This window comes from Microcebus murinus, chromosome 17 (assembly GCF_040939455.1).
Source record: "Microcebus murinus isolate Inina chromosome 17, M.murinus_Inina_mat1.0, whole genome shotgun sequence".
Classification (NCBI taxonomy): domain Eukaryota; kingdom Metazoa; phylum Chordata; class Mammalia; order Primates; family Cheirogaleidae; genus Microcebus; species Microcebus murinus.
Window position 1 is genome coordinate 777,753 of NC_134120.1, and position 25,290 is coordinate 803,042.

At 38.8% G+C, this 25,290-nt stretch overlaps 1 protein-coding gene across 3 annotated transcripts in view; it reads right to left on the bottom strand.

Annotated features, from left to right (window-relative positions):
- Positions 1–25,290, bottom strand: part of ATP9B (ATPase phospholipid transporting 9B) — a 214,919-nt gene that overhangs the window by 174,083 nt on the left and 15,546 nt on the right. For 2 of the 3 annotated variants that reach the window (XM_012788899.3, XM_012788897.2), the window contains exons 2-4: positions 21,577–21,750; positions 8,248–8,398; positions 5,432–5,545 (exon numbers count right to left, since the gene is read on the bottom strand). In XM_012788899.3, the coding sequence (XP_012644353.1) occupies positions 5,432–5,545; positions 8,248–8,398; positions 21,577–21,750 (439 nt within the window). Of the gene's footprint in view, positions 1–5,431; positions 5,546–8,247; positions 8,399–21,576; positions 21,751–22,505; positions 22,682–25,290 lie in introns of all 3 variants that reach the window. The other variant, XM_075993786.1, reaches the window with a different exon arrangement.

Consider the following 25,290-nt stretch of genomic DNA (forward strand, 5'->3'; position numbering starts at 1 on the left):
TATTAATTAAGCTATCACTGTTTTCAAAAATATCTCAATTTTAGTTAGAGTAGAGGGCATAATCTTGAAGGAATTGGTCTTTAAAATTAGTAGACAACAGAAATAAGATTTTTGAATCACCAACTAGTTTCATGCTTCAGTGGCAGGTTTCTGGCTAGGAGAAATCTGGAAGTGTTAACTGATACCTTGTTTTGAACAACCTTATAGAACCTTAGGAGGTAGGCAGAGAAAAGATGTCAAAAACATAAATGTGTCTATAAAGATCACGAGCTGTTACAGGTCATGGACATAATGGGGTTAAAATAAATTGGTAGAGAAAATGCAAGAACTCAAGAGTTTATGAAGAAATCCTTCTTTAAAATTTCTTTTGGTTAAAAAAAGAGGTCCCTATATATATTTCTATTTTAAAATCTGCATTCTTCCTTTAATTTCTTTAAATTTAGTATATGTTTAAAGGTTCTTTAAATTTTTACTCGATTAATAAAAAGATCTATATTTAATATCTGGATTTTCAAAGATTTTTAAAAAATTTCTGAGATGAGTCTGGATCAAAGATCCAAGATACCCTGAGCTTTCTGGATTTGAAAGTGAGCAGAATATGCACATCAACTTAAGATCTTTGCTAAATCACAGGTTAAAATGCATGTAAATGGTAAAAGCATACATACTATTTGCCACCTGTTATATGAGAGAAGGCGTCAATTATGGCTGCTGCCAAACCAAGGAACAAAACAAAATCATTTTAAAAAGCAGATAGACTCTGAAATCTAACGGTATGATACTCAAAATATGAGAATTCATCTATGTGTGGCAGAAGGCAACATAAGCATTACTCAAACGGAAAAAATAAAAAAGCGGGAGCTTTTCACTTCTCTTTGTAACACTTAAAACACAATCACAATAGAATTACAGTATCCTTCATGTGATTACTGAAGTAGTTTACTGAGGCACTTAATACAATTAAAGTTAATTCTTATGAGTCAAAAAAAAATGATAAAGTACTTCAAAAACCCTGAAAGTGAAATTCAATCTAAGCACTTAAAATTGAAGCTAGAACGGGAAACAAGTGCTCATGTGAAAAATAGAGAAAGTAGGGAAATGTTTTATTGTGTAGGCGAATAGACAACATGTGCAAAACACACACAATTCATTAAGGTATGGCCCACACAATCCATTTTGTGACCATATCATATAAAATTATTCATAAAGAACCATCTAAAGGATATTTTCTTTGGTTAAAGCTAGTAAAGGCAAAAGCAAAATACAAATTAATACATTTTACTTTAGAATTTTTAAGAATTATATTCCCAGACTATCATTGCTTTAAGTTAAAATAAATTTTAATCCAAGATGCAAATAATATTTAAGTGGTAAATACAACTATTAAAGCTATGAACACAAAGGCAGGCATGGTGGCACAAGCCAGTAGTCCTAACTACTCAGGAGGCTGAGGCAGGAAGATCTCTTGAGCTCAAGATTTTGTAACCAGCTTGGGAAACACAGTGAGATCCCCATCTCTATGAACAGAAAAAGGAGGCTAGAAATAAACACATTAAAATCATAAACATGATTATGTTTTTATATTAGCAAGTATTTTCATTATGTTTCTATAATGGTATATTGATTTTATTAGAATATGAAAAAATCAACAGCACTTTTAAAATGAGACTTCTATGGAGTTTATACTCTGTAGAATTTTTTACACATGTGCATAAGGAACCATGAACATTCAAAGTGTTCATTACCACAAAGTTTATAATAACAAAAAATGTGAAACCCTGAAACCTCCTTTCCAAGGAGCACAAACAGAGCAGTTGTGATATATTCACACAATGAAATATTAATACTTTAGGGAAGTGAAAAGCAGGTGAAGCAGACATTTATGTGTCCATATGGATCAATTTTGTAAACCAATATAAAGTCCAAAAAGTAACTGCAACAGGATACGCAGATTAAGATAATCTTTATAAAAATTTTTAAAGCATGTAAAGCAATATTGCCTGTTTTAATAATACATATATAAGTGGTAAAATCATGAAGAGATACACAGCAATTACACTCTCACATTCAGAAAAGAGGTTCCCTCTAACAGGTGAAAGTGGGAGAAAAGAATAGTCGCCTGTGTCCCTCCCCAAGCCCACCTAGCTTTCACCACAACTTCCAAAACCCAGCTGCATACAATTCAATGTTTCTTCTCTGGGTGAACACACACAATACACACACAAATGCATGGTTTCCTATCCCACGACAGCCCTGGAGGTGCTGGTCTCCCACTCATGACCTGCTTTCCAAGCACTCGTCCACAGACTCCAGCAGGACGACCTCCTCACACCCTGGAGCAGACCAAGCACAGCCCAAGACCTTGTGCAATTGCTGTTTCTCTGCCTGCAGCTGTCTCCCCTGATCTGCACGCGGCCTACTGTCTTATTGCACAGATGTCAGGGAGGCTGCCCTTGACCACCCTCCTTAAAATGCCCCCAATAGCCTCTACTCTTTGTCTTGATTTACACCTGGCATTGGGAATCTATTTACGTTCTGTCTTCTCCCCCAGAATATAAGTTCTTCTAGGGAAGAATTTTGTCTGTCTTGTTCACTGTTGTATCAACCTTGCCTAGACTAGCGCTGGACACAAAGGAGCTGTATTACCTCCTCAAAAGACTTGTGCATTTCATTCTATATATATTTTGACTCACTTTTATTTGTTCTAATACACATATACATCTTCAATGTTATTAAATACTTTTTCTAAACATCATTTTTAAAGCTACACAGTATTCCAACATGTGCATAGGATACAGCATGGTTTAAACAAACTATTGTTGAGACATTTGATTTTTTTAAATAATTTTTATCATCTAAAATAAGGGACATTATTTAGACTCTATGATCAATCACTTCTTTAGGATAAATTCCTAAAAATGCTGAATCCATTTTTAAGATCTTTGATTTATATTACTAAAGGATCCTCCAAAATGGCAGCACAGGTGTACGTCCACACTAACAGTGGATGAAAAGGCAGCACAGGCCTGTGCCACACTGACAGTGGCTAAGTACCGCAGTGTTACAGTTTCACCCATGCTCAGCACCAATGTCTCTTTCAATCTCATTAATTTAATAAGTGAAAAATGTATTCATTTATCCAGTAATTTTGTATTTATAGACATATAAATATGTATTTAGAAAGTAACATATAAAGTTACTTTCTCTGTGTTGATTATTGTGTTGGTGGAGGAAGAAAGTTACTTTCATTCCTCAAATCCACCTTACTATAAAGTGGAAGTGAAAGAGAATCAAAAACTAGTCCTCAAGGCCGAGTGGTGGCTCATGCCTGTAATCCTAGCATTCTGGGAGGCCCAGGCGGGCGGATTGCTCAAGGTCAGGAGTTTGAAACCAGTCTGAGCAAGAGCAAGACCCCGTGTCTCTACTATAAATAGAAAGAAATTAATTGGCCAACTAACATATATATAGAAAAAATTAGCCGGGCATAGTGGCGCATGCCTGTAGTCCCAGCTACTGGGGAGGCTGAGGCAGTAGGATTACTTGAGCCCAGGAGTTTGAGGTTGCTGTGAGCTAGGCTGACGCCATGGCACTCACTCTAGCCTGGGCAACAAAAAAACTAGTCCTCAGCAGGACTTCATTAGTGAATAAACAGGAGAAGATGCCAGGGCCTGTCCTGTAAACAGGGCTCCCCAGCTTCACCTGGGGGGGTCCAGTTGGGGGGGGCAGAGAGAAGGCCCAGCTCTCCTATTCACAAGGCCATGCTTACGTGGCCCACTGAATGCTGTGCTCTTCTTCCACTGTCGATGGAAAAGAAGCCACACTCTGTAAAATAACTAAAAGAGGTTTATTCTGAGCCAAATCTGAGGAGCATGGCTGGAGCCGAGCCTAAGAAGCTTTGAGCAAGCAGACTTGCTATGGTTAGGTGAGTTTGGTTTTTATGTTTAAAGGAGAAAAGAATTACAAGTAAAGTCATGCAATGTGTACATTGGTTTGGCCCCAAAAGGTGGGACATCTCAAAGCAGGGGCTTTACATGTTATAGGTGGGTTTAAAGCTTGCTGATTAGTGGCCAGCTGCAGAGTCTCACACCTGTAATCCTAGCACTCTGGGATGCCATGGTGGGAGGACTGCTTGAGTTCAGGAGTTCAAGACCAGCCTGAGCAAGAGGGAGACCTTGTCTCTGCTAAAAATAGAAAAAGCCAGGTGTGGTAGCATGCACCTGTAGTCCCAGCTACTCTGGAGGCTGAGGCAAGAGGATCACTTGAGCCCAGGAGTTTGAGGTTGCAGTGAGCTAGGATGAGCCACCCCAGGTGAGAGTGAGACTTTGTCTCAAAAAAATAATAATAATAATAATAATAGTAAATTGAACCCACCCTTCACTCCCCCTCTTTAAAAAATAAAAATAAAAAAACAATAAAGACTCTTTGATTTGTAATTGGTTAAAGAAATGAAGCTTTGTCTAAAGGCTTGGAATGTTTTAAGATAAGGAAGTCTGTTGTTAATCAGAGACAAGCCACTGGCCACATACCCAGACTCAAGCAATTTGTTATGTAAATTGAGGACCAGCAGGTGTGGTTTAAGCTTTGTCTTGCATAGCCTTAGATCTGTGAATGAGTGACAAAGGATATCTCCAAGAAGGAGCAGGGAATGATGAGGCTGGTCTGAACTCCCTTTATCTAGGCTGGCAATTCAGTTTTAGAGTATCCCATTGGCCAAGAGGGGGTCCATTCAGTCAGCTGGGGGGAGCTTAAGATTTTATTTTAGTTCACACCACTGAAGGAATCCTTTCATTCACTGTGTTTCCTGCCCAGATTCCTCTGATCATCTGCCTAAAAGGGAGCAAAGCAAAAAAAGGAAACAGTACATTTTTGTAGGTGAAAGGAAGAAAGAAGACATACATCTCATCTACACAAGCTGAAAAGTAATGAAACCTATCAACAAACAGCATGAAACTATCAAGACAATGTATGTTGGAAACAGAAATATTCAATGCTAAGTAATAATGGCCTTTCAAAAAACTTTATACACCGAGGTGCCAACCAGAAATCGACTGTATGCCATTTGCATACTTTAGAATTCTCCCCACTGGTCAGGGTGTTCAGAGAGTAACTCACCAGAACCCACAACTCCCAGGTCATTCCCAACAGCCCAGGCAGCCCACCTGCTGCCCTTAGGTCAGGTGCAAGATGCCCAATCAAAACCCCTCTGCCACAGCCAGGGGACTTTAAGACATCTCCCAATGACTGGTGGGCAGGGCTGAAAAGGACTGAAGTCACAGCACCCAGCACATTCTTTTAACACAAGTTCAGTGACACACAGCAAAAATACCAAGTTTTAGAAATCTAGTCAATGTATCTCTTAACCATCTCAACTCTTAAAACTACTTCTAAATACTTAATAATTTAACTTAATTTTAAAAATCTTTTCTTTTACCAGAGGAGCCCAGTAGGTGTAGAGATAGCCTATTTTCAATGCTGGTACAAACTGTGAGCAGGATACTACCAGAAAATAGAGATTCAAGAAAAACTTGAATTGTTCGTATAAAACCTAAAAAGGAAAAGAGAAAATTAACACAATCCCTTCAAGGAAAAATTTTAATACCCAAATTAAACAGTTAAAATTAGCACCACATATAACCACATTTCCATCAAACAGTGAAAATATGCTCTAATTCACAGGAAATTTATTGATTTTGACACTGGCTTCCTAATAACTACTCCATACATAAAGAGAGGCAATGTTACTCCCAAATTATATGTGAAATAAACTGAAAAATAAGATAATTAGAACTTTCAACTATGTTAAAAATGTCTTCTAACACTTTCTCTTGATGAAATATTCCAATTTTCCATACTCATCTATAAATCTTTCCATGCACATCAAAGCAAATAAGATAGCAAAAGCTTCTCAATGTAAGCAAGTCAGTAAATATACATCATGATAACTAAGAAAACTCTTACAATGGAAGGAAAAATCACATTAACCTTGTATTTATGAAATGGTAAAAAATAAAATATAACAGCCACTTTTTTTAACATGGACATTTGGGTAGCTTTACAAAGACTGAGTGAACAAGCACACGTGCACAGGTGTGACTTCAGGAGACAGACTGCCTTAATGCCTGTATTTACTTCCCTCAAAATATTAAAAATGATAAAATATAAAAACATGTAATTACAGATCAATTTTCAGGAAGACAATTACCTATTCTTTATAGTCTTTTAGTAGTTGATCTGTAATAATATTTTCAAATATAAAATAAATTTCATCATCCAATAAAACTTTAGAAATGCCAATACTACAAGTTTTTGGTTTTGTTTTTTAATTCAAGTGGCTATCTTTAGGAAAGAAAACCCAAGATACAGTATACTAATAGATTTCTATTTACAAATCCCTCAAATTATTAGACTTAAATATAAGTCAAAATGGAACAAAACTTGTGTTTATAGGTGAGAATAATTCAAATACCACACTAAAATTACGAACTTGCAAACCTACAACTTAAACATCAAAAATCTCTTTGGATGTCATTTTGTATGCAACTTGGAAGGCTCGGAAGGTATGGAAATTTCAACAAGAGCAGAGCAAGGTGTTAAGTACTTAAAGAGTCTGGAACCATAGATAATGAGGTTATCTGCATCGTTATACAGTTATGTTTGTGACTAAAAAAAATCAGTTACATTGATAACATATTATATTTATAATCATGTTCAACTGATGTCTAAAAATGTTTCGAATTATTTCATAAATCAATCTCAGCAGGACAGAAAGCTTTTTCCTTAGTGATTTCTTTAAAATCTCAGATAGCATAAATTATATCTATTAGCAATTCAGAAATTGCTATTCATGGTAAAAATGGCATAGAATTCCTACTGTGTAATTACCAAATGTTTCTAAAATACTACATTTTAGATGAAAAGACTAATTTGAGAGACAATCTAAGAAAAAAAAAATCATGCACACGGTAATCATTGTACAGTCACGTCAACAGGTATTTTCAGAGTACAGCCAATCTGGGCAGGCTGAACATTTACACTGATCAAAGTTAAGCTGCACTGTTGGCTTGAAACCACTGTAATCAATACTTTACTGTCTACTGAATGAACTTGGTGACCTTTAGGAAAATGTACACTGCTTAGCCAACCTGTGAGTAGTTAATAATTTAAACCTAAGCAGAAAACAGTGGCTTCATTCAATAAAGATGAGAGTATTTATCTGGCTGACAGATTTACATTTTACTATCCTGACACAAGATCAGCCTTTTAATTACGGAGCTACCAGTTTTGTGTGTTTTAATAAAGAAGCATATTAGATATTAAGCATTTGCCATCACTGAATGGATGGGACAGCAGGAGTGGGGGGATCAATGCTCCATACAAAGTCACCATGATTATGTAAATCAAAATGCACAAGATAAAGCAGGCCTCATTCCACATAACCAAGAGCTTTCCTTGCAAACAGAATAAAAGCCAATACCTAAAACATGTCAAAAACCTTGATATAGACATATAGTCAGTACCAGCTTCTTTTGTGTATTATACTGACTGTATTTCTACATCAAAGATAAATAAATCTGTCTTTTAAAATATGGAATGACATACAAAAAGCAAAAATTATTCAACAATCCCAAACACAGACTCAGTTTTATAATTTAAGCAGTAAAATAACTCGTAACAAAAATGTAATAAAATATTTAAACTTCAGTATTTAAATTTAGCAGACTAACTAATTAAAGATAATCAACGATATAACAATATAACAAGGCCTGAGATTTATAATGTGAAGTAACATATACGACAGATATCTTATTACCGTGTCACTGCTGTGTAAAAAACTGTTTTTTCTTTGTAAAATTCCTTGGCAGGCTTTAAATATTACATTCCATTTTTCCCTCCAAACAAAACCCAGCCAAACAAAATTTATAATTTATTTTCTGATAATTTCACTTAGCTTTACTTATTTCTACACTATTATATTTCTACAATAATATAAATAAATATGATGTTTGTCAAGAACTAAAGGGAATAATCAAACTAAATTTTCTTGAGTTGAACTCTATGATGTGGCCATTAAAAACACATATGAATTATTTAACAGCTATCTGAAATATGATGGTACAAGAACAAAAGGACACTGATTTGGAAATGACACAGTTAAATGACTAAGTCAGTCTCAACAGGCCTCTTCTTAAAGCAAAGGATGCTGGCAACCTCACACACAACCCATCTTCAAGGACTTAATGGTCTTACCCCAGGTATAAAGGTAAACACATTGTATTTTTGATTTTTTATAGAATTCTTGGGATGTTTTTCTTCACACTTTTCAGGACATCCAAGCCACACTGTACGAGCTTTCAGTTCTTTCTTTCTTTGACAAATATTTATCAGCCAATCACAGCAACTGCGTGAAACAAAAAATACATATTTGTGTATGATTCTTTTTATAAGTTGAAACTAATTCTACATATTTAGAGTCAAGATTGTTTCTGTATTTACCAGACACTAATGGTATCCCTCATGCCAATCTGTGGAGTTTTTATTAAAACAGGTCAGTTACACAAATCTGACATAAAAATACTCTTACATAAATGTACAATGGCTTCTACTGTCCCAGAGTTATCTTCCTGTTTAGACACTCTTATTGTGATAATAAAGCCATTAACATTCTGAAGCAGTCAGTATTATATGCTAAGAAAACGTATAGTTACAGGTTATTGGTAATTCTCAATATACCACTCAGTGATTTGATGATAAAGGGCCTTAGATATCAATTAATCCAGAACGTGGCTCCCTCTCTTCTCTGAAGTAATCACTTTTTTTCCCACTTCTAAAAAATGACTTTTTCAGTATTACCTAGTTAATTCAATATTTTAAAAGGATACCAATGTTTAATGTGATATCCTAATGATAATAATAGGTTGATTATATTTCCACATCGCTATCTTCACCTATGCAATGAATATTTTAATTCTAAATTTACAATGGTGTCGGGTTCCAGGAGCACAATCTCTTGCCCTTCCTGGCCATCCAAACAATTATTTTGGAGTAAAGAGTATAAAGTTCCTAGTGCGGTAACTTTTCTTAAATTACCTCAGAAAATGATACAGAAAGTATCAAAGTGATTACTATCAAGCAGAAAATAATAATGAATTTAAACTTCAGTATTAAAAATTTAGTTAAATTCAAATTTCTAAAATGTAGAAGAAGATGCAGACTGGTTTATTAATGGAAGTTGTTAAATCTCACCCTCTGAATGCATTCAAGGCTAGAAAAGAAAGCCAGCTGTGTACATCAGAAATTCTTTACTTTTGTGACAAAGTAAACATAAAAGTAACACCTGTAATCTCAGCGCTTTGGGAGGCTGAGGTGGGAAGTTCACTTGAGCCCAGGAGTTTGACACCAGCCTGGGCAACAGAGGGAAACCCCACCTCTACAAAAATTAAAAACAATTAGCTGAGCCAGGTGGAATGCTCTGTAGTCCCAGCTACTCAGGAAGCTGAGGCAGGAGGATCGCTTGAGGCCAGGAGTTCAAGACCAGCCTGGGTAACCTGGAGAGACCCCATCTCTACAGAAAATTAAAAAGTTAGCCGAGTGTGGTGGCACACACTTATAGTCCTAGCTACTCAGGAGGCTGAAGCAGGAGGATCACTTGAGTCCAAGGGCTTGAGGCTGCAATAAGCTATATAATTGCACCATTGCACTCTAGCCTGGGAAACAGAACAAGACCCTGTCTCAAAAAAAAAAAAAAAAAGTTATTGTGAAATTTTACATGAAAATGGTAATACAAGGTATGATTATAAAATGAGGCTGACATATCAGAACACCTCAGAATCACTGTCATCCATGTTGAGGTGCTACTTCTTTACTCCAATCATACTGATGTAATTTTTTAGAAATGACTTTACAAATACTGAAAACCTAGAGACACATTACTTTGTAACCTCCCACAGCAGTATTCCATATGACAGAGTGTGTGCGTGTACACGCATCAACTGATATTAGCACTGTCCCTACTGAATGTCCACCTTATTCTTGGCTGTGCTGCGAAGATCTTCACTCTGAAAAAATAGAGGCTGCTGCTGGGAAGTGTCCCGTCCTTCAAGGGTGGGCACATGCTGTGGCACCTCCAAACTGCCCAGCACTGCCCTTGAGAAGCAATCCCTCCGGGGCAGACACAATGCCTAGGGCCTGGCCAAGCAGCTCAGCACCACCCACCTCTCCCCAGCTCTGACTGGAGCAAAGAAAGACCCGACTCTGCAACAACATAAATTCTTAGCACTGCCATCAACACTTTTTAACAGTAAATCCAAACATCTCCACATTAAAGGATATTTTCAAGTCCCCAACAGTTAGAAATCAGGGTGTTACTAAAGTGATTTAAGACTGTGAAATAAGTATTTCCACCATTACTGTTTTTTGGTGGGGGAGGAAAAAAGGCTGGTAAAGAAGATCTCAATAAAATGTTGACAATATTTGATCTTGTCTATACTTGAATGAGACAAAAATAACACTTCAAATAAAATAGAAGAAGCTTCAAATGACTACTTCCAACCCTCCTGTGGCTTTTACTGTGCAGCCTGAACCTCCTCTCAAGGCACCTTCCCTCCAGCCCTCCATGCTATGTCCACGCAGACCTCTCCTCCAGACCTCTCCTCCACTCCGAATCACTACGCCCAGGGCACAGGACTCCTGGGCACTCCAGCCCTAGTTCTCCCTGAAGCAGCTAAACTGTCAATCTTTTATGTGGTTACAACACGCACTCCTACGGCTATGAAAACCCTACTATTGCATTATGCAAATTACAATGGGATTCCTTGACTTCAGAGTTCATCATCATCTCAGATACCTGTAACTAAACTGTACCCATGCCAAACTCTCATATTTTACATATGAGAAAACTGTTGGCCAGACAGGTGATGGCTTCTCTAAGACTAAACAACTAGTTAATGGCAAAGCTGAAACCACAGCCTGGATCTCAACCCCACATCAACACGCCCCACCATATTAACAAGAGCCAGAGGCCAACTCCTACTCACTTTCACAGACCGCCTTTCCTCAGCCCAGGACACAGCATAGCAGCTGTTCTGCAGATGAGAGTAACTGAACAACGTATGAGCAGGCAACAAAACTCAATGGGAAAAACATGGACTTTAAAGGCATGAGACAACTGCCAGCAAGTGTCCCTGGGGAAGCCTGTTGGTCTGAGTCCCTGCTTGCTCATCTGTAAAGTGCTGACAAGACTGGAGTTAACACAGCAGGACACCCTGGGCACATGCCGCCCATGGAGGAGGCCTTCCAGGAGCCCTGCCTGTATTGGACTGCCTCCCGTCATCCATTCACAAAGTCACCATCCTGACCCGCTAGTTCTGGCACAAAGAGCATCCAGACCTGTACTGTACAACAGCACATGCACTGGCCACATGGGACTATTTCAATTTTAATTAAAATTAAGTAAAATTAAGAATCCACTTCCTCAGTCACACCACCCACATCTTAAGGGTTCAACAGCCACCTTGGCTAGTGGCTCACCTACTGGACTTCCCAGATCTAGAATGCTCCACCATTACAGTGAATGCTACTGAACAGCACTGGCATAAACCAAGCATGCTATGAGCAGGTGCCACACACAGGTGAGATGCAGGCTCCATATGGACACGCTTCCCTTCAGCACTTCACATGCAGCAAAAATTCTTCAGGAATGTGTTCAGATACGAATTTTTGTTCTACAACACATAATTATCTGATCTGTTTTGAAATACAAAAGTCAGACAAATCTAAGATCAAAAAGAGGATAGGCAAAGCTAAGTATCTGAAAAGATACATATAAAATTTAGGAAATGTGCTTATCTGATATTAACATATTCTTCTACAAAAACACTATGAATGCAAAACCACTATGTGCATAACATGAGCATGAACAGCAGCTAGAACAGAAACCTTAAGGTCAACACCACTGTCAGCACCTACCTGGACTAACACCTCACTGCCATTGGTCCCTCTATAAACACTAGCTATCTGCTAATACAAACACACACATTCAACATTTTGTTCATTTTCTCTATAGCCCTGTATAGATAAATCTAAGATTCCTTGAGTTGCATGACATAAGTTATTCATATTCCTGTGCTACTAACACCTATTATTATAACAAATGAAAATTTTATTACTAATTACATCACTACATACAGACAGAATCATGTGGCAGACAAGGCGCCACACCGAGTCCCTCGGAATGAGTACACTCACAACAGGCTTGAGGTCTGAGGAGGCTGGGGCTGTACCAGAGCCACCCTGGGTTATGCAGACAGAACACAAGTAAATTCAACACTAAGAGTAAAGGGCATAAACCTCAAAGATAAAGAAAATATTTACACAAAAAAAGTATGTTAAGCCTTACTGAGTTGTAGACCTAAGAAGGAAAATAAATTACGTGAAATTTTTGAGGGCAAAGTACTATGAGTGCAACATACTGGCAAATACTGAGAATCCAGAGGGAAAAGCAAAGAAAATTCCTTAGCAGAAACTAACCGGGAGCTTTACTTAACAACATCTCTATGTGTGCTAAATACTTTCTAAAGTATTGATTATTCAGAACAACACTTTCCCACTTACATATAAACTGCCTTACATCAAGCCCAACTGAAACTAAATCCAATAGTACACAAATTATACGTTTCTTAAAAATGTTTTAGGATTAGTATTTTTTTCACAAAATGCCTCTATAATCAATGCAGTACTCTAATATTAAGTAAAGCATTTTAATATGCCAAGATCCTGTCTCCTAAAATTTTAACTAGCCATAATTAAATAATTCCCATAATTCAGATAGCCTCCTTTCCTCTCATCCAAAAAAACTAGACAATTATCACATCCCACAGGTACCTTTGGTCCCCAAGCTAAAGGCAGGACAGCACTCACATCCTCTTGAAAGAGGGGCACTGCCCAGGCTGCTGCACCCCAGATGCTTTACAGATTGGCTACTGAGAACCAGGAACATCTTGGCATTTGATCCCTCCCTCCCTTCACACAGAAATGCCTTTCAGCTGCTCCGCCTTCCTGGGGACAAAGTGACTTTTGACAAGTAGTGAAACGTCCATCTCATAAGAAAGACACCAAGCCAGATCAGAGAACTACACCTACCAACGTGCCTCACAACAACGCACAGGAGAATGTATTAATTTACACAAAAGATATTCAAAGTTTTAAAAGACAAGATTCCAGAAAAATTTTTTCGAAGTGTCCCAGTTGGATTTTTTTGACAAATAATAAAAACGAGAAAGCAGGTCTTATGCCCTAAAGAAGTTACAGTAGTGAGGAACTACTCACTCAGTCCCTTAAGAATAATAACTTTAGGCTGGACATGGTGGCTCCTGCCTGTAATCCTATCACTCTGGGAAGCCAAGCAGGAGGATCGCTTGAGCTCCGGAGATCCAGACCACCCTGAGCAAGAGCGAGAGCCCATCTCTATTTAAAAAGAAATAAAAATGATTAAATATAAAAATATAATAATTTTAAAATAAGTCTTACAGGGTCTACAAATAGAAATATACTGAAATATGTACAACTCATTAATATTACTTAAAATCTACCTGTATTGCAATTATGTACTAACATTTTCCTCCTACAATTAAACTAATTTACATACCTTCTACACTTTGAGCCACCATCTAGTAATGTTAATGACACTGAATTTTATAATGCCTGGTATTTAGGAAATTTAAAAAGTGGCAAACATTCACAACTGAAAATTTGTAAGAAATAAAGAAATAAGACCAATCTGGTTGCTAAATGTCCAATTTGGTTCTCTAAGATGCAGTTTTTAATTTCCATAACAATTCCTCACTGTAGCAGATGCCTACTGAACAGGGACAGTGTGACACTGTCTCGGCTTGCTTTTCACCCCTATGGCAGTGAGACATGTAGGGCCACACACACTGATTAAAGCCTGCCAAGTGGCCCAGCTAGGTTTTTCCATGTGATCACAATTTATTAACATAAAGACTTTACAGACACATCAAACACATTAAGCTGTTCTACCATTCCCCAAACACGGGTGTTTCTGCTGCTACATTTTCAAACATGATATATATTCTTGACATTTTCCTTAAGAAAGGAAAGGAATACATCACAAGTAAAATCCAAAATTTGGTTGTCATGTTCTGCTTTGTTAGAAACAAAATCCTGTTAAAAAAATTCAATAATTTATTTAGCACTATGTTGAGACTGAGAACACTGAAGTCCACAACTCCTACCAACTGACTGGCACAGCACTGTGCAGTATCATTACCAGCACGGTCAGGTAAGCACCACCTTCAGCACACAGGCCTGCGCAGTGCTCACACTCATGCTACCTGGCCCATGTCCTCACGCCAGACTTGTCAGAGTCCAGCTGCCACCTGCTCAACTGCGCAGCAACGCCTGCACTCTTCCCCGTAACCCAGGGACACTCCACATACCCTAGAACCCCCAACACCTGGACTTGAACCCTCTACCTGCTCAGCCCAGTGGTCTTCAGCACTATGCCCTGGGAGGGGAAGGCCAGGCATTTACCACACACAGCTCTTCCACTTCAGAGACTCCAAACTGGATCTGTTAACATCTCATTTGGGCCACACTTCCTTGTCCCTACAACTTTCCCAGTCTAGGGAGCAGAGTAGAGGCTTTGGGTCACCAGTCAGGCCTTGGTCCAGTTTCTGGGTTGGCTCTTTCCTGTCACTGGAGGGACTCCCCCAGTTCTTCACTGTAAACAGAGGTGAGAACTCCCACCTTCTTTAGGAAGGTGCCAGACAAACCTCAGAGAAAAGGCACTCACTCCACCCCACATGAATGAAGAACTCCTGCCTCTGGGCCACTTCCCACCTTCAAACTGGCAGCAATCAACCCTCCACCCTCCCAGGCTCACCACCTGGCCACGCCTCCCATGCCACACTCCACAGCCAGCTGTGTGATCACTCAGGCTCTTCCCTGGTGGTCAGAAAATTATGCCACGTTCAATACAAAATGATTATTGATTTTCCTTTGTTGATTACAGATGATCTCTACCAGAGCATGACCAAATTTTCCCATTTTTCAGTCCTTACCTGTCCCCTAATTGTGCCCTTACTCAAATGACCCCATGCTCCCAAATAAAAATGAAAGGCATCTTGACTACCATCTTTTCACTCCTCCCATCTTTCCTCCGGCCAAAAGGATGGATATTATTCTTTCTTTCCAAAGCCATCCTCTGTCCAAGGGTCCCCTTACTTTGCTCGTCACAGGCCTGCACCACACGTCCTGATGCGGCCTCCACCACCCGCTCCAAAGCCTGCGCCTGGGTCTGCCAGATGGTCTGTATCAGACCAACTCTCCTGCCAATGCTTTGCTTTGCTTGTGAATGTAAGATAGGTTTTCAAAAAGAAAACTACAAACAGTTTTAGATGAGGAGTATCTCTAAAATCCCCACAGCTCACATCACACTTAAGGGTGTGATACTGACAGCTCCCACTGAGACAGGATTGGGTGAGGGCACCCCTCCTCACCACGGCTCTTCCACGCAGTGCTGCACGTGTAGCCAGTGCCACAGAGCAAGGAGAGAAAGATAAAGGGCACACGTATTATGAAGAAATGACACCATCACTACATGCAGACAATATGGCTGCCTAGGGAGAAGATTATAAGGGATCTACAAAAACACTCTTAGCACAAATATTAATAAGTGAGTTCAGTAAGGTTATAAGAGATAAACATAAACTATTTCTATACACTAGCAATGAACATGTAGAAATTAAAATTTAAAATACCACAGCATGCACAATCACTCAAAAAGAAAAATTCACTAACTAGGAGTAAATCTAACATTTGCATGCTGAAAACTGAAACAATGGCGAGATCAAAATGTATCTAAATATAAATGGAAAGAGGCACCATGTTTATGATCTAAAAGACTCAACATAGTAGAGATGTTAATTCCCCCAAATTAATATATAGGTACAACATAGTTCCTTTAAAAAAAAATCCCAATAAGTATTTTGTAGAAATGGACAAGATTATTTGAAAATTTCTATGGAAGCCAGGCATGGGGTGCACACTATTCAGGAGGCTGAGGCAGGAGTATCACTTGAGACCAGGAGTTTGAGGCTGCAGTGAGCTATGATTGCACCACTGCACTCCAGCCTGGGTGATAGAATAAGACACCATCTCTAAAAAATTAAAAATTTAAAATGAATAAAAATTTTTAACAATTTCTATGGAAAGGCAAAAGAACAGCTCAAAGAATTTTGAAAAAGAGCAGGAGAAAACAGTCCATCCCATTTTGAGACTTACCATAAAGCTACAGTACATCATAGTGTGTAGTATTGTCAGGGGATAGACACATGGATAATTCTGACCAGAGAACAGAACAGAGACCCCTAAGAGCCCCCACTCACATACAACCGACTGCTGACAAAGGCACAAAAGCAATTCAGTGGAAAAAGGACGGTCTTTTCAACTAATGATGTTAGAACCTTTGGAGATACTTTGGCAAAAATATGGACTTCAACCTAAATCTTCAATCTTATTTAAAAAAATAACTCAAAAAAGATCCAAATGCAAAATGTAAAACTGTAAAACTTTTAGAAGAAAATCTTCAAGACATAGGGTTTGGTATAAATTTTAGATGTGACATGAAAAGCACAATCCACAAAAGTAGTAAATTGGACCTCATCAAAATTAAAGACTTTTCAGAGTCTGCCAAAGACTATAAACAGATGAGAAGACAAGATACAGACCAGAAGAAAATATTTCCTGACTGCACCTGACAAAGGACTCATAGGCAGAATACATAAAGAACTCTTAAAACTCAACAGAAAAGGCTGGTCCGCAAGTAGCGAGTTATCTCAACAGACTGTTCAGTTAGTTACAAATTGAACTCCTTGTTCTATTCTTTCTCATTTTCACTACTGTAATTGACTAGTCTTTAAAAATATTTTTTTAAAAACGCAACGGGAGGGAAAAAAATCAAACAATTCAACTAGAAAGAGAACAAACAGAAGAGACATTTACTAAAGAGGATTTGTGAATGACAAATAAGATCCTCAACCTCACTAGTCATTAGGAAAATGCAAATTATGACCACAATAGAGCAGCTAAAATACTAAATAGTGGCAAAACCAAATGTTGGCAAGGATGAAGAGAAACTGGATCTCTCAAACACTGCTGTACAAATTTAAGATGATACAGCCCCTCTGGAAAATAGGTTGGCAGTTTCTTTAAAAACTAAACATATACTTACCATACAAATGATCAATCAGACTTTTGGACATTTCTTTCAGAGAAACAAAAACTTATGTTCACACACACACAAAAACTGTACACAAGTGTTCATAGCAGCTTTATTTGTAATATCCAAAAACTTGAAACAACTTAAATGTCCTGTAATAGGTGAATGATTAAACCAACTGTGGTACATCCGTATCACGGAACACTAGTCAGCAATACAAAGGAACCACGGATACACAATGCCTTGGATGGGCGTAAAAAGCATTATACTCACTGAAATAGGCCAACCTCAAAATATTACATAATTCAAACATCACATCAATATGGAAAATAAAAATACAGTTTTTTAAATTACATGTTGAATAATTTCAGTTACATAACATTCTTGAAATTAAAATAGAGATTTTTTTTTTTTTTTTTTGAGACAGAGTCTCACTTTGTTGCCCAGGCTAGAGTGAGTGCCATGGCATCAGCCTGGCTCACAGCAACCTCAATCTCCTGGGCTCAGCGATCCTACTGCCTCAGCCTCCCGAGTAGCTGGGACTACAGGCATGCGCCACCATGCCCGGCTAATTTTTTGTATATATATTTTTAGTTGGTCAATTAATTTCTTTCTATTTTTGGTAGAGACGGGGTCTCGCTCAGGCTGGTTTCGAACTCCTGACCTTGAGTGATCCGCCCGCCTCGGCCTCCCAAAGTGCTAGGATTACAGGCGTGAGCCACCGCGCCCGGCCTAAAATAGAGATTTTAATTCTTGAAATTAAAATGGAGAACTGATTAGCGGTTGCCAGGGTCAGGGTGGGGGTTGGGAGCGGATATGGCCGCTGGGATAGCACAGGGAGCTCTCTGTGCTGATGGAATAGTTCTGCATCTTGGCTACAGCAGTGGTTACACAGACGTCATGTGAAAACATGACAAAAGAACCATAGGCACACACTGTACCAAGGCCACTGCCCTGGTTTGATGTTATACTATAGTTGTATAAAATATACAACTATATACAACTAATACAACTATATACAACTAAAATATACAACAATATACAACTATGTCCCCCATTGGGGGACACTGGGGGAAGGGGACAAGGGACCTCTCTGTACTACTATTTTTTGCAATTTCCTGTAAATCTAGAATTATTTCAAAATTGAGTTTCTTAAAAATTAAAAAAAAGGTAACAGATGACAATGACATATCATGCAAACACTAATCAAAGAAAGCTGGTGCCGTTTTACTGAAGTTAGACCAAATAAGCCTTCACAGAAGAAATTAGAGATAAAGTGGGATAGTGAATGACAATAAAAGGTCAATACAATAGGAAGTTAATTATCCTAAATTTGCATCATCTACTAACATACCCTAAAAAATATATAAAGCAAAAATTGGCATAATTAAAGGAAGTAGACATATCCACAGTGATGTTTACAAATTAATGAAGTCTCTCAGTAACTAATTAAATAAGCAAACCATGAATAGTGATACAAAAGATTTGAACTAAACAATTAACAAATATGACTTCATTGACATACAGAACAAGGTGCTCAACAACTGAAAAATACAAATTATTTTCAAATTCACAAAATTCACTATAAATTGTCCATATTATGAACCATAAAGCAAGTCTCTCAACACATTACAAAGACTGAAATAAAAAAAAAATTGTAAGTATGTTCTCTGGCCACCATGGAAGATACAAATTAATTACAAAAAAGATAACTAGAAAAACTCGTGTTTAGAAATTAGGCAATACAGTTCTAAATCAAATGTGAATTAAAGTAGAAATGACAACGGAAGTTAGAAAATATTTTGAATGTTATGATTATGAAATACCATATGTAAATGCACCTATTATTAGAAAGGGAAAAGGTAGAATACAGGTGACCCCAGCATTGAGGAAACATCAAACAAAACAAATTTGAAACATTGTATAAAATAACTGTCATTATTCTTCAAAAATGGCAATGGAATGAAAGAGGAAGAAACACTAAACTATTCTAGATTAGAGGCAGCTAAACAGGCGTGCCACCTAAATGCGACACATAACCACACCCAGTGCCACAGAAAACAAAGGACATTATTGGAACAATAGACAACACTGAACATAAAGTAGACATAAAAAGTATCAATGTTAAATTTCCTGTAAAATTGATAACTGCACTATAGTTATATAAGAAAATACTTTCCTTAAGAAATACATACAAATGCATTAAAGGTGGTGAATAATACACATAACTACAGTGTTATTAAATTGCATTCTATAGGCCCCTATCTTTCTTTTTGGATAAGAAAGGGACATTGTAAATGTTGATACAGTGACCAGAATTAAGGAAAATACAAATATTTTCCATAATAAATACATACTGAAGAATTACAATATAAAGAGGAATGAAGTAATCAACCTAGTCTGAAATGACTAAAAAGTCATAGGAAGCTATAGAAAGAATGATAAAATAAATGTGTCAAAATGTTAAAAAAAAAATTGGTGAATCTGAGTAAAAGGTATACAAGAGTTATCTGTACAGTTCTTGTAACTTTCCTATAAATTTGAATTTATTTCAAGATAAAAGTTTAAAAGAAAATAGAAAGGAAGACAATACCAGAAGTTAACTCTTTGAAAAAAATAAAACTGATAATGTTCTATCAAGATTAATTTTTAAAGATATATAAATACTAATATCAGGAATTTTTAAGAAGTGCCATCACTATAGATCTCATACATTAGCTAGATCACAAGAATATACTACAAATAAACTTTACACCCACTTAAATATGAAAACAGATAAATCCCTTAAAAACACAAACCATCGTAAATGACAAAAAATAAAGTCTGAAGTCTTGTATCTGTTAAAAAATTAATTCCATAATTAAATATGTATCCACAAAGAATACACCAGGAATGTTGGAATATTGGCTACTTAACCCAGAAAATATCTTAAATAAGCCACAGACCCGTATCATTAATTAATAACACAAGTCAGCAATTTTTAAAACATTGTTTAGCCAGTAAATTCTTTCTTCAGATGAAGCTTACAGTAAATAAAGAAGTTCAGCTTTACTTTAACTGAAAGCTGAATGGGGAATGACGAACCTAAATCTTGCTCAGGCTCATACCCATATTCCATGTTGCTAATTTCAAAGGGTCTCCACAGAACTCAATTTGCATACCACCTCACCAGCTGACCCAGAAATCAAATCAGTTACAGAAATATCTTTTCGTTAAACTTCTAAAGGGATAATGAAAAGGATGATGAACAAGATACTTTTTAACAAGCATTTATCTTTCTTTTGTGGATAAAAAGATATAAATTCATAATGGCTACAAAGGTATGGACTATAAACCTTGAACAGCAGAAGGGCTGTAAAAGCTGTAATTTATCTGATATCTTCTGCTCAAGTGCTGAGGCATCACTTGGTGGAACCTCTTCCCGCCTGTCCCTGTGGTAGACAAGGCATCTCAGGTGTATGTGCCAGACACTAGTCAAAAGTGAATCGGGCTGGGCGCGGTGACTCACGCCTGTAATCTTAGCACTCTGGGAGGCAGAGGCGGGTGGATTGCTCGAGGTCAGGAGTTTGAAACCAGCCTGAGCAAGAACGAGACCCCCGTCTCTACTATAAATAGAAATAAATTAATTGAACAACTAATATATATAGAAAAAATTAGCCGGGCATGGTGGCGCATGCCTGTAGTCCCAGCTACTTGGGAGGCTGAGGCAGAAGGATTACTTGAGCCCAGGAGTTTGAGGTTGCTGTGAGCTAGGCTGACGCTCCAACACTCACTCTAGCCTGGGCAACAAAGCGAGACTCTGTCTCAAAAAAAAAAAAAAAAAAAAGTGAATCGTACCAATTTATCTCAACCACCAGGAAACTGGTTTGAAATATAAGGACTTCTTGTCTTGGTATTTTGCTGATTAAATTAACAGAAGAATTTTATTTCAAGTCAAAGCATTAAAGGTGGTGAATAATACACATAACTACAGTGTTATTAAATTGCATTTTATAGGCCCCTATCGTTCTTTTTGGATGAGAAAGGGGCATCCTAAATGTTGATACAGTGCCCAGAATTAATTCTACCATGCATTAACTATAAAATCACTAATTTTCTCCAGCATTTAACCATTAAAATTTCTCATACAATATAATGACTTTCGTTTTCCCTTCCTTTCAGATTAGCATTGTTTGGTTTTACTTAATGTTATTAATACTCTCCATGATATCACTTGTACAGTGTCTTCTTGTGTTTTATATCTCTATGTAGCAACATATCTAAAAAGTATTACTGCATTGGAATCTAAGCCTGTAGAAATCCTAGCACACGAGGAAATGAGGCAGCAGTGGATAACAAACCTGGCACAGAGCAGTCTCCACCCACCGCAGACAAACCACTCCAGTCCGCTTCTTCTCTGCGTCACCCTAGCTTGTGGCAGCGTGTGGTAATCACTCTCATCGTTCTCAAAGCCTTCTTCAGACATCATCAGTGGCATCTCATCCAAATGGGCAGACTCATCTTCCAGCTGGTACCTAGTTAAAGGTGAGAGTGGAGTGCTGAGACAAGACAAGCAGTCTTCTGTTACAGTATAAGTGCTTCGTCTAAGACAATATCTGCCTACCCTGATATTACTAATTACACATTCTTTTCCTCAAAGTAACCTGCCTTCAGCTGAGGCCAAACCATCAATAAATAACACTGCATGGTGATGCTACTTTCTTTTGCAAAAACATAAACTGAGTGAAGTAAATGGGTAAGGAAAAGGCTGCCCAAGGAGGCCTGCCTTAGTTAAAGAGCCCTCAATCACCCACACTAGAAGAGTAACTCTTAAAGCACCTTTCCTGGGGATGTGCAGCTTGACAGCACAACCAATACTACTGAATTCAGTCAGAGAAAAGAAAAAAACAACCATTTGAAATATTACTGTCAGCAAAAAAATATACTTCCAAGTAATGTCTACTCTATGTTATATAACTTTACAGTCATCAAGCAAAGCTCTAAAGTGACTTTTCACAATATGTTGTTGTCTATATATCCAAAGGTATGAACACTGTCCCTTGGTTTGTTGTCAGAGTTGATACATAGAGGAATGATGCTATGACCCATTTATTCTCTGCTATTCCCTTTACTAAAACCTTCCCTTCAACAAAAATAAATCTCAACAACCAGCACTCTGAGCTCAACATTCCTCTCCTGCTCCAAAAAACAGGCAGCCTATCGTTAACCCCATTCATCTTATCTTTCCTCAATCACAAACATAATTTATCTTTAAAAAATGAAAACTTACCTTTTTGAGAACAATTTGTCACAAACTATAATGGTGATTCAGCAAGTGCTATCTTACTTCATTTTACATCAAGCATTCGTGAGAGGTATTGTCTTGATGTAAAAACATGAAAGCAGACTTCTGGGTTCCTGCAGGACCATGGCAGTCACTCAGGCTGAAATCTCTCCTCATGGTCTCTAAACACCATACAGAAGACAAAACCAACCAGAACTAACAACTAAACATAACCAAGCGACAGAGAACAGACAATCCTTAATTTACACGTAAAGAGAGAAACAAGTGTTCCGAACCAACAGAGCCAGTCCCAGGTCATAGCCAGGTAGCCTGCAGGGAGCAGGACAAGGCCCGCAGTAGCGCAGAACACAGACAAAAATCACAGCCAGGACATCTGTTCCAAGGGCCAGAGGTCTGAGATCTCAGCACTGGTTCCTGGGAGCCTAAAGGCAGGCTTGCAGCTTGCTACCAAAGCATCACTGTCCGGACCGGAGCCCGCCAGAGAAGAAGGATGTAGCCCTTCAAAGGCTTGGTGGTGAGTGGAGTTCTTCAGAAACAAAAGATGAGAAATCAAACACATAAGCAGGCAGTTCTAACGTACTCTGCAAAAGCGCAATTTAGAGACAGATCAGTATTATGGAAGATGACTTCTTTTTTCTTGTTAAGCAGGCATCTATAGTGAGTCTACAAGAAGTGGGTCATGTAGTTCTTACTGCCTGGAAGACTCACAGAGACAAGCATATCATAAAAACTATGTACATGACCCACAGGCCAAAAGGCACAACAGACAGGGGAATAACTTACACAGGTACACAATGGCTACGTGGACTCATGTCACAGGCAATGGAACAATGTTCCTGATTATCACCTAGTGTACTTTCATCCCTATTAATTCTTCTATTCAGACCTCCAGCTAATGAGGCAGAAGTACACACTGTTTCAAGAGAAGGGCAGCTCAGCTTCAGGCCAAGTCAGGCACAGAGAACTGGCATCGCCATGCCCTGGGCCAGCTGGGCACAGAGCCAGGCGTAGAGAACTGGCACTCAGCTTTAGCAAAGTCCCACAGGACAAATGCCCACTAAATACAGTCGCAAACCACATAACTAGGTGCCCACCAACAATGGACCATACATACAACAGTGGTCCCGTAAAATTATAACAGAGCTGAAATATTTCTATAGCCTAGTGACTTGATAGCCACCATGACGTGGTACGCATCTCCTTTTCTATGTTTAGATGCACAAATATCATTGTGTTATGACTGCCTACAGTACTCGATACAGTAACCTGCAGTGCAGGTTTGCAGCCTAGGAGCAATAGCCATACCATATAGCCTAGGTGTGTAGTAGGCCATGCCACCTAGGTTGTGTAAGTGCACTCTGATATTTGCACAACAAAATCACCTAACAATGCATTTCTCAGAGTGCCCCTCGTTAAGTGACTGTACTTGCGACACACAGACACAACTTGCCCTTGAGTTAAAAGGCAGAAGAGTAAGCCTAACTAGACAGTGAGTGGATCTTTAGCAAACACTAACGACCAAAAGATCTCTCCACCTCCTGGGGTAATTAAATATTAGAAATAGAAACCACAGAACCTCCAAAAGTACTAGAACACAGAGTGTGTTACGCCAAAGGCCACAAGGAAGATCACCTGTCAAAATCATCACAGGAACATGAACAAATGCTCAAAAAGGCATTCCTTTGTCAAGCATTTGCTGAGCACCAAGTGTGTGCCTAACACTGATGGTCAGCAGTAAGAGACACAGCCTTAACTCTAGGGGCAGAGTTATTGATGAGTGATAAAAATGACAGCAGTGACAGCCGATGAGACGGGGAGTCACCTAGTATTACAAGACTGTGTAATCAGGGGAACAACGGAGATTTGACGTGTAAGGCACAACTCAAGAGAAGGGGGTTTAACGAGGCAAAATGCACAGCTGCCTCCAAGCAAGGGGAAGGACTGGGTGGGAATAGGGGTGCACAAACCTGGCAGTGAAGGCTGTGTCTGCACCCTCCGGACAACGGCTCTATGCAAGAGACAATCATCAGGTGTACTCTACCCCTTGGCCATGCTGGAGAGCCACATGAGTTGACACTAAGGCAAAGAGGCCCACAGAGGCCTGGGGGGTTCAGGCCAGGGAGAGGCCTGGTGGACTGGGGAGAAGTGAAGCAAGGAGAAGGGGATGCACTTGGATCTACCCACAGGCCAGATGGATGAACAGGTGATGGCCTGGCTGCATGCTCGGAAGGACAGAGCGGCCTGAAGACTCCTGGTTTGCACATGAAGACAGATGACAGTGGAGGGCAGCAGGCATCAGCAGAGAGGGAGGAGATTTGGTTTGGACGTTTTCCTATTCAGCCTGAGGTGTCTTTGAGACATGAAGTAGGCAGCTGAAATAAACAGGCTTAGCACTCTGAGGTCAGGCAACAGCTGGAGACTTCTGCACTGAAAGGTAATTTAGGTACCCAGAGCATACCTGTTACTTTGCTGGACCAGCTCCTCTTTCTTCAGGCTCTTCATCCCCACATCACCCCGGAGGGACAGCCATGTTCTTCCACAGAGAGATCAAATCCTGCCTTGGTTGGTCAGGGACAGGCACCCGAACCAAGCAAGTGGAGCTAGAGTCCTTCACAAGAATTCCAAAACTGGAGTTGAGGACAAGGAGGCAGAGGCCCTTGGCTAAGAGGAGCTGTCCAGTCCTGAAGGATTGCTGGAGGCCTGCACCACTACACAGAGAGCAGGAGAGCCAGTTTCTGAGAGATGACAATGAGATTAAATGAGAAGGAGA